At 44.8% G+C, this 19,497-nt stretch overlaps 1 protein-coding gene across 1 annotated transcript in view; it reads left to right on the forward strand.

The window, feature by feature from the left end:
• The window catches only part of SPTLC2 (serine palmitoyltransferase long chain base subunit 2), a 384,930-nt gene that overhangs the window by 338,313 nt on the left and 27,120 nt on the right, over positions 1-19,497 (forward strand). The window contains exon 11 of the mRNA XM_085626636.1: positions 11,142-11,271. Coding sequence (XP_085482762.1) covers positions 11,142-11,271 — 130 coding nt within the window. The remainder of the gene's footprint in view (positions 1-11,141; positions 11,272-19,497) is intronic.

Raw genomic sequence — 19,497 nt, forward strand, 5'->3', positions numbered from 1 at the left:
TAACTGAAACTGGACTAAACCCTGCTGTGGCCTCTGCCCGACACCCTTTGACGCTCTAAGAGCCTCATCTGGTGACCTGGACTACTTCTGTGGTGGATGGGGACTTAAAGGACTAAAATCAGAAGGTAAAGTCTTTGACCAGGGAGAACCTGGTTAGTGTGTGCAGCCCTCTCTTCACTCCGGTCAGTGTCCAATTGCTCCTAGGTCCTGCTTTACCATTACCATGGTCTCTCATTGCCATTTTGTGCTTTTGGCACTATTGCCACTTAAATCTTTATAAATTCATAACTTCGGTTCCTGTTATTGTGTGTTTTTTGGTTGTCATTTTGATGTAATTGTGTTTCTATATGTTGCTCTATTATTCTGATTTGTTTTGGGATATTTATTGTTTTGCATTTTGACAAGGTGGTGTCTGGAGAGAAAAAGCATGCATACGCAGGGTATGTTTTGGGCTACCTAGATGTGAGCTTCCAAATGACTCATGGATCCTTCTCAAAGAAAAGTAATTCATTTATCGCCACACTGTCATGTTGAGGGAAGTAGGTTTCCTTTATGTGCGGCATGGAGAATTATCCTCTGTACCAAGCAGCAAGGTGTATGTGATAGACATCTAGCTATAGATTCCTTACCTTTGAACTTCAAGGCATCTGGCTGGATCCAGAAGATTTTTGATAGCAGTCCCCCTGCGAGCCGGTAGATAACATCGGTCGACTCTACGTGACGTCGTCTGTCGTTGTTGTGACATCCACGCCATCAATATAACCGCCCCTCTGGTGCACTGACGTCCGTTCTTTTCTTTCTGCACCAGCCAGCGCAGATTCGTCTGAGAGCTACCCCCGGCACTTTTGACAGACTTTTTTTCTACTTTTGTCGACTCTGTTGGGTTGCTAGGGATGTCTAGCAAGACCTCTGGGCTCAAGCCGTGTTCCGCCTGTCATCGCGCCATGTCAGTCACGGACCCCCACCTAGGGTGCCTCTGGTGCCAGGAGCACAACACAAAGTCGTGCTCCAAATGCCAGGCCATGGTGCCAAGCGGCTTTGAGGGAGTGGTCCCTAAAACTGATCGCGGGCCGGCGCCACAAAGATCGCCTAGTCTATCTCATTCCCAGTCAAGAGGAAGGTCCTGGCACCGCTCTTGCGGATCGAAGTCAACGCGGTCAGGCAAGAGGCACCACAAAAAGTTCAAGAAGTCGAAGCGTGCTTCAACTTCGCACCGTCAGTCACGCAACAAGACGGCGGAACCTCGGCTTTCAAGGCCCCAGTCTGCCAAGCAGGTTCCTGGGCCGGTTGTGTCTCACTCCCTTTCTGGGGCCGGGAGCCACCCCCACCCACCTAAAGGAATTTTATGATGCCATATGCGCCATATTTGGGCGGCCTGACGCTGCATTCGGCTCTGGTCCCCCGGCCTCCTACTGGACCCGTTCCTGGGTACGGACTCGCACTGGTCGTCTCTCAGCGTCCTTCCATGGCGCCACGCCCAGCGCCGAGGTCCTTGGCACCTCTCCAATCATCATTCCGGACGACACGGAGCTTGTCGGGCATCAACTGACGCTGAGACAGACGCCGACGGAGCCCTGCTGGCCCATGACGTTCAACCTGCCCTATTCTGAAGGGTTAGGAATAGATGAGGAGGATTGGGAGGGGGAGCAGGATCCCTTAGAAATCCTACAACTTCAGGATATGGACTGTTATGAGGAACGGGGTTATGCCAGTGGCTTGGACACCTCCCCCGATTCTGGCATGCTGGCTACGGAGGAGGGGGGCATCATCTGCAATGGTGGTGCGCAGGTCTTGGACCTGCAGCTTCCTACAGTGGCAGACTAACTTCTTGGCAAATGTCCTGTGGCCTGGTGTCTCCAACTTGGAACCCTTGCTGCCTTTCAATGAGGCCTTGACGGACGTTCTTCTGGGCACCTGGTCCAAGCCCAGCACAGGGGCTCCTGTGAACAGAACGATTGGCCATCGCACTGCACCGGGTGACCCAGCTTGCCTTACTGCCCACCCCAATCCACAAAGCTTGGGGGTCCAAGCTTTCACTTTCCGTGGCGCGTTCCCTTCCGCACACACGGACAGGAAATCCAAAAGACTGGAAAGCTTTGGGAAGAAAATGTTCCCATCCACCAGTCTTGCATTGCGGTCGGTGAACACGGCATGCCTTTTGGGCTGTTATTCTCATTGGATAAGGGATATGGTTGCGCGGATGCTGCTCAGAGTCTCGGAGGAGGACAGAGTTCTGCTCTCCCAAGCTATTTCAGACAGGAGAGACGCATTAAAGTTTGCCATCCGCTTTGGTTTGGACACAACAGACTCGCAAGGCAGAGTAATTTCCTCGTCAGAGAACACTGCGTGCAATGACTCTTTCAGCAGTGGGAAGAGCCTTGTTCCAGTCTGTTCACCTCCGAAGATAACACTCAATGTCAGAAGTTTCCAAGGCGGCTCTTGCTCGGCAACGCTTTTCATCGCGAGCGGAGCTCAGGCCTCCTGTACGCCTTTCTACCCCTACGACTCCTGCCCAGAGTGCTCAAGAAGATCAGGAGTGACCGAGCACAAATCGTTCTTGTGGCTCCGGACTGGACACAGAGAGCCTGGTATACCGAGCTTCTGGCAATGAGCATCGACCCTCCAATCAGGCTGCCCCTTCGCGAGGATCTTGTGTCGCAGCAGCAGGGGAGGCTTTTCCACCTGAACCTCTCCACTCTCCGCCTTCTTGCGTGGAAATTGAGCGGCAACAGTGGACAGCTTTAGACCTTCCTGCCGAAGTCTGTGAAGTTATCCTGGCAGCCAGGCGTCCTTCTACGAAGTTGGAAAACGCCTGCTGATGGAACACGATTTGTAAATATTGTACAGAAAGGTCTATTGACCCCTTATCTGCCTCTTTGTCAGATGTTCTTCTATTCATTCTTTCAATGACCCAGCAGGGCTCTGCTCTTGGCACTCTGAATGGCTACCTTTCGTCCCTATCTGCATTTCTTCAGCTGCCAGATCAGCCTTCGCTTTTTAAAACCCCACTTGTGAAGAGATTTTTGAAGGGCTTAACCCATTTGTTACCCCCTTCCCCTTTAGTTATGCGACAGTGGGGCCTTAATATTGTCCCTACCTTTTTGATGTGAGCGCCGTTTGAGCCGCTACACAACTGTCCTCTATGGCTGCTCACTTTTAAAACCGCTATTTTGGTGGCAATCCACTCTACCAGGAGGGAAAGTGAACTGCAGGCATTGTCATCACAGCCTCCTTACCTGACCATCTTTCTGGATAAATTGGTACTCCGGACTAGGGCATCTTTCCTGCCTAAGGTGATACCACCCTTCCATCTGGGACAGTCTGTTATTCTGCCTATTTTCTATGCACCTCTGCATCCTTCTAAGGCAGAGGAGCACCTCCACCACCTGGACACAAAAAGAGCGTTCTCGTTGCGCCTTGATCGCACCAAAGAGTTCCGGTGGATGACCAACTGTTTATAGAGTACATGGGAGCAAAGAAGGGGTGTGCTGTCCAAAAGAGGACCAAATCATGCTGGGTTAGCCTCTGTATCAAAATATGTCACGCCTTAGACAAGAAACAGCCTCCTAAAGGCCTTAGAGCCCATTACATCAGGGCAAAAGCAGCCACCACAGCCCTCCAGCTGTGGTAGCCTTCAGCTAATGCGGATATCCGCCAAGCGGCCACGTGGGCATCTCTGCATACGTTTGCCAGACACCATTGCCTGGATTCTCAGGATCGCAGGGAAGGCCTGTTTGGCTGCTTTGTTTTTAAGGATTTCCGTGTTTAAAGCTTTTCCACAGTCCCCCCTCCAGGGAAGGTATTGCTTGGGTATCTGTTCAAAGGTAAGGAATATGCAGCTAGATATCTCTTATCAGATGAACAAGTTACTTACCTTTGGTAACTCTATATCTGAGAGACATGATTTTAGCCGCAGATTTCTTACAAACCCTCATGTCCTACCTGCACTGCAGAATTGGTTTCTAGTGCCCGGGTTGGTCCCCTGCAGAGCCCTAGTTGCTTTTTTTTAAAACACACAATGGTTAATTACTTCATGGCTCTGTGCTTTTGGTATGGAAAGTTGTAAAAAGTACTGACGTCAGAGCGCCGGAGTGGCGGTCAGATTGACAACACTGACATCAAACGACTAACATGATGCCACCGACGTCACATGAAGTCGACTGACACCATCTACCGACGTGCAGGGGTACTGCTATAAAAAATTCTTCTGGATCCAGCCTGACACCAGGAAGTTCAAAGTAAAGTAATCAACGGCTGGATCATGTCTCTACCAGAAAAGGTGTTACCGAAGGTAAGTTACTTGTCCATCACTACCACTGCTATTAGACTCCCAGATACCAGGGAGTATCCCCGCAAGACATCGGGTGACATTACTCGCAGCAAGAACTATGAGTATATTTTTGGTACCCCCAGCAAGTAGCACTCTGTGACTTCACTATGAGGTCAAGCAGTACAATGGAAATAATGAAATTCTGGGCTTGCATGTTGCAATTGCCCCAACTTGTGCTTGTTTTCCTACTAAATAGTTTCCCTAGTGTCATTGTTGCTTGGTGATATGGACCGTTTTCATTCCATAAGAGTGGGTTCTTTTTCCAGCCTTTTTTCTTCTACCCATAGTTTTTGATTTCCAGGTGCCCTGCAACGTTTTAAAACAACTGATTTGTATAAAAAAACATTAGCAATGCCAAAAGGGCTGGCTTATAAATGAAAGTACCTTTTGTATCATTGATTGGGTGTAGGTACTCAGCAAGTCATCATACATGCACTAACTCGGTCACTCCTTGCATTTGTGCATCCATTCACCCATCCACTAATTATTGCATTTACCCTCTGGCACAACCACTGTAAACATACACAACACAGCAGTATTTTCAAGGAAAGTTAAAAGAATACACAAAGGAAATAGAAAGCATATTACCATCAAACACTGCAGGCAAATACTTGCATTAACAAAATTAAACATTGCAGGGGGTGTCCTTGCAGTGGCATTGTACATAGTCTATTTCCAGCATGGGTAGCACGTTTAGAGCGGATATGTTGACTTGTTTGCAATGATAAAATAATGATACACTGTTGACAACAGTATTCCATAATGGTTGTCTGATTTACAAGTGGTGACCACATGGGATGCAGAGAATTGCAGATAAAATGATCAGCAAGCTAGCGGCTCATTAGCACTGCCTAGGTAGCTGTAGTATTCGCTGAAGGAAAATTAAATTAAAAAGAGAAGCAAAGAAATGAAAGGGGTACTAGAAAAGGAGAAATTTAAAGGACCAGTCAACCAACCCTGACACTGAAGTGCACTCATTTTCAGGGAGAGGGGCACATGTGATCAGAAAATGTCCACATTCACAGGGTATGAGAGCCAATGGCTGAGAGGACTGAACCATTACCCTATTAAGTACAATGTCATAAACTGAAGCAGAGTATAAATAACGCAGATTGATGAGATCTGTCACAGAGACCCTCTATGGATTTGTATGGGTGTATAATGTATATATGCATTAATCGTTTTTTATTACAAGATCCTGGCAGACAGCTAAGACTATCCAACTTTCTGAAGCGATTCTACCATGAATCTACCATTAGGGAGTGTCGGAGGTTGTAACTATGCTAAAATCTTCCCTAGAAAGGTAGTATGTGAGATTTTATGCAACAGAAGAACTGACTGCAGGCTGTGACATGTTATGTTATGTTATTTATTTTTGTATAGCGCACAGATGCCGCAGCAAAGTGGCGTCCTGGCGCTGAGGAGATGATACAACATAACGGCGAAGAAATACTAGTCGTAGATGAGGTGAAGGACCTAAACCGTGGCAAACAGGAAGGTTTTCAAACATTTCCTGAAAGGAAGAAGATTAGGGATGGAACGGAGCGAAAGAGGGAGGGTGTTCCATAGTGAGGCGGCTAGCACCGAAAAAGAGCGCCCACCCATTCTAGCTCTTTTGAAGCGGGGGACAATAGCCAGATTTAATCCCGCAGAGCGAAGCGCTCTGTTCGGGAGATAAGGGGAAATGGTCTGGGCAAGAATGGGAGGAGTGGACAACTTTAGAATTTTAAAAGTAAGGCAAAGTGCCTTAAATTTAATCCTCTGCTCCACCGGGAGCCAATGCAAATTTTGGATGGTTTGGCGGGCAGAGCAAAAACTTGGCAGGCCAACCAGCATCCTGGCTGCCGCGTTTTGAATGTGCTGGAGGCGAAAAAGCTCCGCTTTGTTAAGTCCTAGTAGAAGCGAACTAGCATAGTCCAGTCTACTTAGGACCATAGCTTGAACTATGATTTGCCTGGTGGTAGGGTCGAAAAATTTAAAGATTGGTCTGAGACACTGTAGAGTGCCAAAGCAGACCCCAGCCAATCTTTTAGTATAGGGAATGTAGGACAGCTTGTTGTCGAACCACACCCCAAGATTTCTGACCTCGTCAGCAGGCACCGGAGCAGGACCAAGCTCCGGGGGCCACCACTGGTTACCCCAGAGGTCGGTGTTTTTTCCAAAGATTAGGACCTCGGTTTTTGAGGCGTTCAGCTGCAACTTGTTGTCCGACATCCATCCCATAACTCCTCGTAGAGCGATCTGAAAGGCAACGGCGTCCATGGCGTACTCACCATTAAGTGCCACCGCCAGCTGAGTGTCATCGGCGTAAGACACCATGGTGAGACCGTATCTCTGGGCTACCTCGGCCAGTGGTTGGACATATAGGTTGAACAAGGTTGGGCTGAGAGCCGACCCCTGAGGAACACCTTGCAAAATAGGACGGGAGGCGGAGACAAAAGGCGGTGTGGACACCTGAAAGGATCGGTCTATAAGAAAAGACCGAAACCAATCGAGAGCCAACAGGCCGACCCCGGCTTCCGAGAGTCGCTGGAGAAGGACAGAGTGAGAGACGGTATCAAAGGCAGCGCTGAGATCTAACAGGATCAGCGCTACCGTTTATCTCTGTCAAGCAACTTTCTAATTTGTTCCACTACCGCAAGGAGAGCGGTCTCAGTGCTGTGGTGCGCTCGAAACCCATTTTGAGAAGGGTCGAGGATGTTGGCTTCCAACAAATGGGAAGACAGAACGCAATTGGCATGAGATTCCGCTAGTTTGGAAATCCAGGGGAGAAGGGAGATGGGGCGGTAACTCTCGAAGGGAAGGGTCCAGGGAGGGTTTTTTCAGGATAGGAACAACGGTTGCTTGTTTCCATTTGACTGGAACACTTCCTGTTTCAAAGGATAGATTAATAAGATCAAGGATAGCCGGGTAACGGCACTCTTCGAGCTCTTGGAATTGTGTAGGGCGCAAAGGGTCCGTAGGGGAACCTGATCTAACTTTCATAGTTAATTTTTTGAACTCCTCTGGATTAGGACCACGAATAGAAAGAAGTTGTTGAGGAGCAGTATTAAGCTTGATACTAGAAGGATACTGCGCCCGAGAGTCTTGGGGAAAGGATCCATAGATTGCCTCAACCTTTTCTACAAAAAAAGTGGCTATTTTTTCACATTGAGTCAGTGTAGCTTTAACAGGAGTAGCGGTCTGTTTGCTGGTTAGCTCCTTACAGATTTGGAAGATAATCTTAGTAGGATTTGGGCTATTTTTAATTTCCATCGCATAATAAGTAGCTCTAGCCTTGCAGATAGCCTGATGGTAGTGCCTCGTACAGGATCTGTAAGCTTTTTGAGCTCAACGTGTGCACAATCAACCTATAAAGGTCTATTGGCTTTAACGTGTGTTACATAGTAAATAAATCAGGCCTTCTGCCTTTGTTGTAACATTTAATAATAAACAGATCAGACCTAGTGAACCAAGAAGGCCTTTAGATGATGCGTATGGCTTGTCAAAGCAAAAACAAGGAGATGATGGACGGAATGCTGAACATTTTCAGACACTCACCCTCAGTCACAGATCTGGGTTAAATCCATCATCGTTCTTTAGCTCACTTCGCCACCCCATTTCAGGCCCAGCCATATGCAAATCAGTCTTGACCCTGTCCCTCATGGGAAATAGTCCAGCCCGAAATTCCAAGCCATGTCTTCCCTGGACCGGAAACAAGCATCCTGGGACCGGTTTCGGGGTAACACCCCTCATCAGCCAGGCTAGCTTGAATCCAATGGCGAAGTGAGCAAGGGAACTACGTCTGAGCATACCCTGCCCACTTAGGGCAAACAAAGAAAACGCAAGGAGATGGACAGAGCGCTGAAACTTTTCAGGTAATCTTCCCCCTGTCACAGATCTGTGTTGAAACCATCATCGTACTTTAGCTCACTTCACTACCCCAGTTCAGACCCATCTATATACAATTTAGTCTTGACCCTGTCCCTCATAGGAACAGTCCATCCCAAATTGCCTGGGGGTGAGTGTCTAAGTTTCAGTGCTCCATCCACCATCTCCTTGTGTTTGCTTTGTTTGCCCTAAGTTGGCAGGGTATGCCCAGACATGGGTCCCTTGCTCACGTTGCTACTGGATTCCTGCTAGCCTGGCTGATGAGGGGTGTTACCCCGAAACCGGTTCCAGGATTCTTGTTTCCGGTCCAGGGTAGACCTGGCTTGGCAGTTCGGGCTGGACTGTTCCCATGAGGAACAGCGTCAATACTGATTTGCATATAGCTGGGTCTGAACTGGGGTGGCAAAGTGAGCTAAAGAACGATGATGAATTCAACCCAGATCTGTGACTGGGGGGTGAGTGTCTGAAAAGATTCAGCGCTCTGTCCATCATCTCCTTGTGTTTACTTTGTTTGCCTATTGCTTGTCGTCATACCAAACTCAGATCTACTATTCTTCTACGAGGCAAGCATCAGACATACTGTAACAAAATTACAAATATGTACAAAATTACAGTTGTTAAAACAAAATGAAATCCCTCCTGGTAAACATTAACATAATGCAAAAGTGCAGTCCCAATCGTTTGTTTGGGTGGGGTCACCAACACCAAAACTCTTGCTTACTGCGGTAATTTGATTTTCACAATAAATCAGTCAGCCTATTTGCTTTGTCATACTTTTTCATCATGAACCGATCACACCAAAGGAATCTGACACAACATTTCCCAGTAAAGAGATAAAGCCTATACCCTTTTCAATTGGGCTGACACTAGAACTAACACAGGCCTACTGAAGTGAGCATATGCTGGCTGCAATCATGCATAATCTTATACATTACTAATATAAACTCAATTACATTTCACAAAACAATATACATATAGTCTCAAAAGTGCCTAACAAGAATCATCCCAGTGAAAATCGTCTACTTCCAGGGTTTGTCAGAGTAGGTAACCAACATAAAAAACCTTGCCTACTATCTGGTTGTCAGTGAGTTAACATGTAACAAAATATCTGTCTAGCTCCTGTAACAGTATCAAAACAATCTCCCGTTATAGGCCTAATGGCTTTAATAAATGCTTTCCACTGCAAAAAAGCCATGTCTTCTGTCCTTGTCATTACTTTTCATACTAAACAGATTAGACCTGTGTCATCTGTCACAACTTTTACAAGAGCACAACTCAGGCCTATAGTTGCTATTGTTGGCTTGTCACCATAACCAAGACAGGTCTGCGGTACTCAGCGTAATATTTACCACAAGTCAGCCGCCAGGCACACAGTAATAGAATTACTAAGTTTGGCTATTCAAAATACTTTTTATCCTAACAAGGATTCTCACTGAGAATCTTCTATATTAACGGTTTGACATACGGGATCACCAACACTGAAATTCTTGAATTCTATGGTAATCTGCCTGAGGCACACAGTGATAGAATTACAAAGTTTGGCTTTTGAAAATGATTTCTGTGTTAACAAGAATTCTCACAAAGCAAATCTTCTATTTTCACGATTTACACTAAAATGCTTTTGACTACTACGGTACTGTGTGAGAGGCCATCGAACAAAAATCCTTCTCTATATGCTATTGTGAAGTTAACGTTGATATTAACATAAGCTTTTCTCAATAAATAAGTCACGCTTTCTTACTTTTTTGTAAAATTTAATTAACGAGATCGGGCTTATAGCCATGATCATTAGCTTGCCAACATAACAAACTGTGTCCTGCTGTATTGAGTAGAATCTTTGGCATAAGCCAAAAAGTAACCAAAATCTAGGGAGCCACTCAGTTTGCTTCGAAATAATCCTCCACAAGGTGAAGAAAGCACACTTTTTTTCCCTATATAACCTTCACCCACCATGGTTGTCCCTTGGTGGCATGCTTCATCGGGTACGCTTCAGAACGAGGCGTGCTGCAACCTACGATTTACGTAGCAGCACTTATAGATGCATTAGTACGGTGTAGAATGATAATCGGAGTGGGTAGTTTATTTAATGTGGATAGAAAACCATAAAAATACCTGGGTAGTAGTTGAACTAGTATATATTCTGTCTTCTAGTAGGTATGATTAAAAACGGAGAGAGGGAATGGTGGATAACTAGGAACATGCCTTTCTAAGGGTCAACATGTTTCAATGCTTGGCTTTTCATCAGTACCGAGGATCTACTGACTTGATGCCACTTCTGTAGTGCTGTTGGCATTGACTCACACTCAAATACTCATGCTACATATAAAAAGGGGATTGTACCTACTTGGTATTCACTGTTTTGTAAAATTATTTAGGCAAATGCTTTGCGTCATGGATCTGCCGGTGCTCAAAATGAGCTTACATAGACACTTATATCAAAGCATCCTCTCGGCCATTCACCTCAAGGACAGATATATGCGTTTCTATAAGAAAACAAGTGTCTTTTCTTCACCTTGTTGAGGATTATTTCGTAGCTCCCCATATTTTGGTTACTCATTGGTAGCAGGACGACCCTCTCTCTCTTCCTCTTATCTTTCCCTAATTTTTGAGAATAAGCCAAAAAGTGTAATACAAACACTCTTTCAGTAGAAGCACACACCTTTTGGACTAATCAAATCCTGTACACGGCGGAGCATGTGATTGGAGCCTAATCCCCTCTTTCAGTAGTACTCAGAAAAATCTATTTTTATTTGTCTCTCACTTAAAGTTTGACAACCGCTGCTTTGTAAAGCCAGCCCCAAGTAGCGTTTTTAAGAAATGCATACATTTTTAGGCTTAGCCGGAAGCTGCAGTCTAATTCTCAATGGCTGGAATTGTTAGAGATTATTGTCCGAATCTATTCTAAATCCTGCTCTACACTCTTTAACCCCCATCTCTACAGGGCCTTTGGTCGTGAGATGCAGAAGAGGAATATTGGGGTGGTGGTGGTGGGCTTCCCTGCTACTCCCATCATCGAATCCAGAGCTCGATTCTGTGTCTCTGCGGCTCACACCAAAGAAATGCTTGATATAGTAAGTACATTGCTTTATTTTCTCTCCTGTGAGTAAACCATATGCTGAATGTGCTACATGCAGGTCTCTTGGCTTTTCAGCAGGTCTCTGTAGCCTTTGAATACCTTGTGCTTGTAATAATGCTCTTTTTGTTCATCTGGTATTTTTTTTTTTTTTTTTACTTCGATTCTCCCATCCTCTTCCATATCCTTACTCTTTTAGTAGAATCGGGCAACACTAAATAGGCTCTTTGTCCACCTCTTATCCTTTTCGTCATAGTCCATTTAGAAAGTCACCTTCCTCCGATATCTTGTGTTGCTATGGATCGAGAAACTCTGGTGCGATAATTACCTGAGAAGAGGAGGCGAGATTCTGAGGAGTCGAAATTTCTGTTAAGTAATCACAGCATTTTCTTGTTCCTTCTCTTAAAGGTTATCCCATAGGGGCACGCTTTCATGCTTATCTCAGAAAAGAAATAGCTGCCCACCATTGTTAGGTGCATGACATGACTGTGTTAATTCTCCTTGCCAGAAGGGAAGCATCTATCTCTCCTGACCTGCAAAACTCCACTGGGAACCCACTCCTGCCTTGCTGACCTCTATCTTGTGGAAAACTCTTATGAATGCACATAACTGCATAATCATGAACACCAGCCACATGTGTTTGTTATACCTATAAGGCATAACCCCTGCTGCACAGCAAAGGTAGAGCATTGGTTTTGTAGAAAATACCCTTAATTCTGATAGTGTATTGCTGAGGATCCAGCTTCTCTAGGTGATTAATAACAATGCAAAACCACCCATGTGTTTAAGAACAGTGCTAGACTCCCAGTGACTGAGACCACAGTTGTAAAGTCACCCCTTCACAACCCGAGCAATCTTATGAGTTGCTCCCTGCTTGGAATAAAAATAAGATGCATTGGGTCGCCCAGACTTAAAATACACAACTTTGCCCTCCGAACCTTAGATTGACAGTTTTGGTTAATGTTAAACAAAGTTCGCTAATGCCGAGATTCCGAGGAGGATTAAGTAATTTAGTCATCATTTCTACTGGTACCAAACACACTAAATCAGCTGCAGGTGTGAGTTATATAGGTCACAGGCTTATGTGACTTGGGTTCCTACCATTCAGAGTTGACCAATAAGTGGTTAATAATGAATAATTATGATAATCCAATAAATTATGCCCTGGCTGTTGGGACTGGAGATTTAGGAATCCTCTCTAAGGATCCCAGCTCTTGCACCTCTTGACTGCTAAATCAAGGGAGTCTCCATGATTTTAGCTCAGAACTCCGCTTTTGGTCTATATAAAGGTTCCTCTAGAGATTATCAAATGGACATATGATCAGGTATTTGCAAGCGCTAACCTAAAATGGGCTGGTTAGCTCACCCTTTTGCTAACCATCAGACCTGGACGTTTGTCAGATTCTTATGAGGAGACAAACCTGTAGAGCTCTATGGACTGCTTTCTTGGATTTTGTTAGTCAAAGATCCGATTCTCCAGGCTGTGGTTTTTGATCAGACTGCTTCCCTAATTCTGATTGTCCTTGTTGAATCATGACTAGAGCATAGAATGAGAATATGTAGGAACAAGGTACCTTAGCTGTAGCCAGTGATGGATCAGAGCACCCTTGGATCAATGTGCCCCTTTAGTCTCTACAGGAGCATCCCATTAACCAATGCATACAGTTGACATAATCCTGCATTGTAAGGAGTAGATCACCAACAACCTACTTTATTTGGAATCCACCAATTCAACATCCAGCAACTGCCAAAGACCCATTTCTGCTATGAATTGGTCCCTGACTTGCACAGGGAAACTGCCTTCACAGTACTTTGAACCATACCATGACTGATTGTATGAGACAACACAGGCTTGTAGTGATAACTTGAATTCTGCAGTTAGGCCAACAGCTGTTTCATCACTTCCTCACCTGAACCGTCATTTCAACTGGATGTTGATCACTCTGAATGTATGACTAATCCAACTAGTAAAATCCTTAATTCAAATAGGACGTCAAGGTTCCATGACCCTGGAAACCTCTTGTGACCTGACTTGATGAGAAAGAAAACATCCTTCGCACTTTTGTAATAGGTGAACTTCACCCCTGGTTACCTGCTAAGAGTTGATGCGGTTTCTAGTATCCACACTATGTAGCCCAGACATGAGCTGGTTGGTCCCGCCCTGCTGGTATTCACATCTAAATATATCTGCCCTCTCCTGCTTCAGATAAATATCTGTTCCTCAACATTGTACGCTCAAGGGAACCAAGAAAAGTGAGAACGTAAGTGAGAGAAAATCTGAACGAAAACTTCCCTTCAGGCACCTGCTATATCCATGATCAATGTCGGAGACTAGGTCAAACTTATCTAGATAACCAAAAAGGGGAGGATACAAAGTGGCACACTCTCACTCCAGATACCAGTTGCATAATTATCCAACCCAAAACCTTAACTATCTTGTTGATGAGATGGCACCATGAAGAACTTTGTGCTGCAATAGACTAGACAGGCACACAAATAGAGGGCCCACTTTTATGGTTGCTGAACCCTCTTCATCACCATGGTCAGATACCTGAAAGTGGATTGCAACTTGGCAACACCCTACTTGACGTGCCTGCCTGTTTCTTGGGTAATGTTCTTCTGTGGTGTAAATTGAGTTTACAAAATACTTCCTGGGAAAATAGCCTGTTAGCCTGCAAACTCATGAAAAATTAGTAGGTGTAGGAAATCTAATTTTTCTGCACGGTCAACCTATATTTAAGCACCTTTTTTAGAACCCTATATTTTTGCTCCCATTATAAATCTGTGCACTTTTACCCTTCTAACCAGTAGTAAACTGCCTGTGCTCACGTTTTAAACATGGTTGAATTGACATCTTCCTAATTGCTATATGTAACCTACCTATAAGTCATTAGTATATAATAGGTGTCTCCAGGTCCTGGAAGTTAAATGCCCCTAGTGGTCTGCAGCACCTATTGTGCCATCCACCATAGTGGCAGTGCAAACATGGTTTCAGTCCTACCACTGTAGCCTGACTGTTACAGTGAACAACATGCACTGCAACCTGTCAAAATAAACCCCTTTTGATGGGTAAAAACCTTCCTTTGAAATATTAATAAGTCACTCCTTTGTAGCCCACGAGGCATGTTGCATTGTGTTTCAAAAATGGACAGGCAGAAATTTAAATCTAGCATCGCCTTATAGTGACTTGCTCCCCAACATCTATTTTCATTCTAGGAAGGCTTCCTGGCCCATAAGAAACACTGGGAAGCAATATTAAATAGCAATACTGTATCTCTGGAAATGGACCAGCTACAAAAATAATGAAACCTACATTTTTAATATCTATTAAAACTCCGATTCAATAGAGAATTCAGATTTTTAATAAATATTAGGGCAAAGTAACTTGGAGGAAGTTGCCCTTTAAGTTCCTGAATTGTCAGAAAGCTGATTAGCATAATACTCTGCCATGTCCCAGGCAGTGATTTAGCTTTTGATTAGGTGTGAAATGCCTCCTAGGAGCAAACAGTAGGCTAACCTGCATAGGCAGAGATGACTACAGAGCTCAGCAAAATATGCAGAGTCGGCCTGTCGACCGCCTTTTGACTGGGGAGAGCAGGAGTCCAGAAGATGGTGGTCTGACTGCGCATGTGTGTGAGGAGCGTTGCTCCTCACTCACATTCAAAAACCATTAGGTATGCTGCGCATGCCTAGTGTAGCGTGCAGGCCTCTGAATAGGATCCTGCTCGGGCGGTGATGCGTTTTTCGCAAAGTCGCCCCATGCCCTATCAAATGCCAGGGTACAAAGTAAGTAAACAAGGGTCAGCCGCCTCCCGTCACACCCAGTCTCCTGATTTGGCAGTTTAGTATGCAAAAGAAAAGAGTGGGGAGAAGTTAGTTCCACCTCGTTGCAGAGGAGATGCGCGGACCGGAGGTGAATGGAGATGCCTGGTAAGTTTATTTTGTTATTGTATTCATTAAATTAAGGGAGGCCTACTGGCTAGAAAGTGCTGCCTCAGTCTACTCTAAAGCCCTCATTAGTAGGGAACTCCATTAGTAATACCGCACACCCGGGAGTAACGATACCACGAAGATGGGTGTTTCCACGTTGCAAGATACTGGGCCCCTATTATGTGCTCGGAAATAACTTCATGAAACTCAGCTTCCGCACCAATTGCAGCAGGGATTCCCGCCATGCTGGCCGGTTTTCTACATTTACATATCACCAGAAAAACCACAGTTGTGATTTAACGCACATTTTGTAATTCCAATTAAGGCAGAGACTTTTGTTTATGCCCGCATCCGAATTAAAATGGAAAATAGAATATGGGATACTGAAAGAAGTTACTAGAACACGATCTTTAAAAATGTGCTTTGCTTTCTCAGTTGAAGGTATTTTCTAACATGGTTTGATTTTTCGTTTTTGGTTTGAAATGATCGGTTGCCGTCTCACTCGCTTAAGGCCACTGGCTTGTAACACGTGGGTATATTAGTGGCCAAGCTTTGCTCACTTGTAGCAAGATCTTGCACGTCAAAGGCTTTCCGTACAAAAGACATGTTTTATTATAACTTGCAAATGAGCCAAGGTGAAGGAGAGTGGTGTCGTGACATGATGGAAGCATATTGTAATGTCAGTGGACCTTTGAAGCATTCTTTTTTGGGCGAGAGTTCAAAGTCCCAAGTAATTATTGAATGTAATGCAGTGGGCGGCTTAATTGAAAAATCATCTCTCTACGTGTTTTTAAAGCATGCTAACAGGTACACAAAGGAGCCAATAGGGAAGGGTAGAGTTGTGAGAATATCCAGCTGGATGAACCTAAAATGTAACACTCTGCAAGACAGTTACCCTGTCGTGTAGTACAACTAACTAACTAGCTAGTGCCCCGCCACTGCCCAGCCCCAACATGCATTCACCACTTATTAATTCACGTTCCCACGCGTGACCCTGAAGGACCGCTGCAGAATGTGAGGAGAGGGTGGTGTGGCCAACACCGCCACCGGCCCCATGCGTCACAGGAGACATGGTGACTGCGCACTACAGACACCGGACCCAAGCCAAAGCACCGCCATGAACCGCATCCCCACGGATCCTTGGTGCACAGATGTACATCCTGACGAGCAGTGCACTTGCGCACAAACGAGCTGTCTGCAACAACTGGGCGCATATTGTAATCCGACACATACAGCTTAAGCTGAATCTGTGATCCTGGACAGATCACTACATTGACCAGTTAGTTTAATTACTTTCGTCCTGCCACAACTATAACAAGTTAAAAGCAAGTTAAACGCAGAGACATAATGTGACCGATCGGTTTCTTCCAAAGAAAGGGGGTAGTTTGCAATAATGTATTAGTACCACACGTCACAGGGGACACTATGCTTGGGACAGCGCTGGCCACTGCCTAGCAGGCTAACGTGGGTAAAAGCACCGCAGTATGAGAAGCCACCACGGGGCACCACAAGCTACCATTACTTATTTATAAGAAATCATTGTTGTTACTCATTTATCTTAAATAGCTAACACCCAGTGACCAAGCCAATCATAATGACAGGCTTTAGGCGTATGTCAGTTGCTGTACCATTTATCTGAATAAAATTACATCTCGGAGAGAAACCAAAATACTGGTCTGATGGCACACTATGGGAATCACAGATCTGTATTTGGCATGTTCCTTTATAGGGAGCACCCACTTTTTTCTTCTCACTTAGACCTGTCTGCACATATTTCTATATGGCTGGTTGTAGCTTCGGGTTGCAGCTGTGGGTGCTTCTCAAAATCTGGTTAGAGCATATTTTTCCAAAGTTAATGCTGCATGCAGTGCAAGACACTGGGCAAGTATACATTTTAAAGGGCTAAAGTTGTCATGCAGAACAATTTACATATTACAGTAATTGTTGAACAAATTTAATGCAAGAAGATACAGGGCAGTTTTTAATGTGTTTTAATATTTCAAGACTCTGTTTCCATTGCTTAATTAGCCTTGCTTTATCGCTGCATTCATTTGCTTTAAAATGCACCATTTGCCAATATTTAAACAAAAAAAGAATTCTCAGGAGAGGGACCCTCCCTAGACCCAAGGTCTGTCCATTGAACTTGTTCACATCACTAACTAGTGTTTTCTATTGGAAAGGTTAGAGCCAAAGCAGTCTTGCTTAGTACCCTATCCCTCTTCAGAAGTCAGACTTGCTTGGCAACCCAGAAATTCTCTGAAATAATGTAGGAGTTTTTTTTTATGAATGCCTAGAAGAACTGAATTTTTAGTCCATTTATCACAGAAATAGAGCTGAAAATCTCACCAAAAAGATGCAATTTTTATTTAAATTTCTTCTCGGGGAAGAACCCCCCGAACCTCCCTTATTGCCGTCGTGCTCGCTCGCTGCGCTCACATATGTTGATTTGTTCTGCATACGCCTCACCAGTTTCAAATTCCACCAGCCGCCACTGCTTTCTGAACGTTCAGAAGGAGATGGACCGGTTACCTCTTATCTAGGGTAAATAAGTGAATTTCAAGGGCTGTCCGGCTGACCTCCTGATCAAGCCACATGAATACAACAAGAAGCTGTTTCCAGGAAGTACCCAGCTGATAAGTGGCAACTACACCTGTACCAGACTCAGCTTTTAGCCTCTGTCTGACATATGGTGGGCCTCCAAGGGCCTCCCCTGAAGCTATAGAAGGGTACTCCAATGGTGGATTGAGACATAAAGGACTTAAGTCAAAAGATAAAATATTTGACCAAGATGAACCTTGTTGGTGTGTCGGACTGGTACTCCACCGCAGACCGCCTCAAATTGCACCTAGATCCCAGTCTACCGAGACCATTAGCTAACCTTGGCACTTTGTACTTTTTGCTTCTATTCATACTTAAAACTTTAAAAATGTATATCTCCTGTTCCCCTTATTGGGTTTTTGTCAATTTGTTTATTCAGTTTTACTCTTTTATTTTTTTTAATTCGGTTCGGGATTTTTGTTGTTTTGCATTTTGACTTGGTGCTTTATAAATAGTTTACACACTGCCATGGGTTAAGTCTATCTACTCTGTGCCATGGCTGCCAGGGGGTTGAGGTCAGGTTAATTTAGTGATTTTGAGGATTCACCCTGACTAGGGTTGTGACTGTTCCAAATAATAATCCAATTTCTTACAGTAGGCCCAGCAAACCTTTTGTTTGATAATACCAGAGTAGGTCTACAAGAATCAAACACCAATACCACCATCTCACTAATTTGGTGTGGCAACCTACAATTGAAATTCAGGCCTACAGTTCTATGTGCACTGCTTCACAACAGCAAATTTTAAACACACTTTCAAGTCATCAGCATTACTCTAGCTTAGCAGGTTGCTTCTGTTTTCTGCTGCCTAGCCTTCCCAACCGTAGGCTTGCCAAGCACAGGGCCAAGCACAGGGCCTCTTGTCTGCAACTGCTTGCATCACAGGCCTGCTGCACCTCAGGAGTGTCCTCTCTGACTGGCTCTAGGTGCCCTGTTTAGATCACCATCTCAAGACTTCGCTTATTTTAAGCTTAGGACATGCACTTAAGGTCCCTTTTCCTGTCTGCTGCTGTCCCCAACCTACCTTACAAAGGAGTGACTTACCTGGTTTGACTGGGGCATGCCATGTAGCCCTGAATGTTGCCTTTCTCCTCAACACGAACCAGTATAATTTCTGGGTTATGAGAGGTGCCTAGCCCTGAATTGCTGCTGACTGTGCTGTCTCTGTTGTACTCCGTTGCCACCAGCACTGTTGAGAACAGAAATGAAGCAGATTGCTTCCCCTGAGCAACATTAGCCACGCTTTACTTTGCCCTCTGCTTGTAACGCAAAAGAACCAACACTGGTAGAACCATATGTATACGGATAGGGTCTCTATGGCGGCAGTGGACTTTACCAGCTTCATCCTCATAGACTGCTTTCCCTGCTAGATGGTCCACTTACCTGTACTCTAGCTCAAAAGGGGCCTATATAAAATTAGGGACCCCCTTAATGGGCCTCAGGACAGTGGTTTGCTTGGGGATGAATGACTTTCCTCTAGGGAAAAGAATGAAAAGTGGCATTGAAGTGCCTCATGTAAAGGTTAATGCGCCTAAAAAAGTAAATAATGCAATAAGGAAGGAGACGAGGAGATAATTGTTAGTTTGCTGCAACATGTTTCAAAACTACAATCCAGCCCAATCCTTTCGCCTGTCCCTGCAGTTCATCCCTTAAATGGGATTTCTTTTCCTGCAGGAAGCATTTGTGCACTGCTGCCA

The sequence above is a fragment of the Triturus cristatus genome, chromosome 9 (genome assembly GCF_964204655.1).
Source record: "Triturus cristatus chromosome 9, aTriCri1.1, whole genome shotgun sequence".
Classification (NCBI taxonomy): Eukaryota; Metazoa; Chordata; class Amphibia; order Caudata; family Salamandridae; genus Triturus; species Triturus cristatus.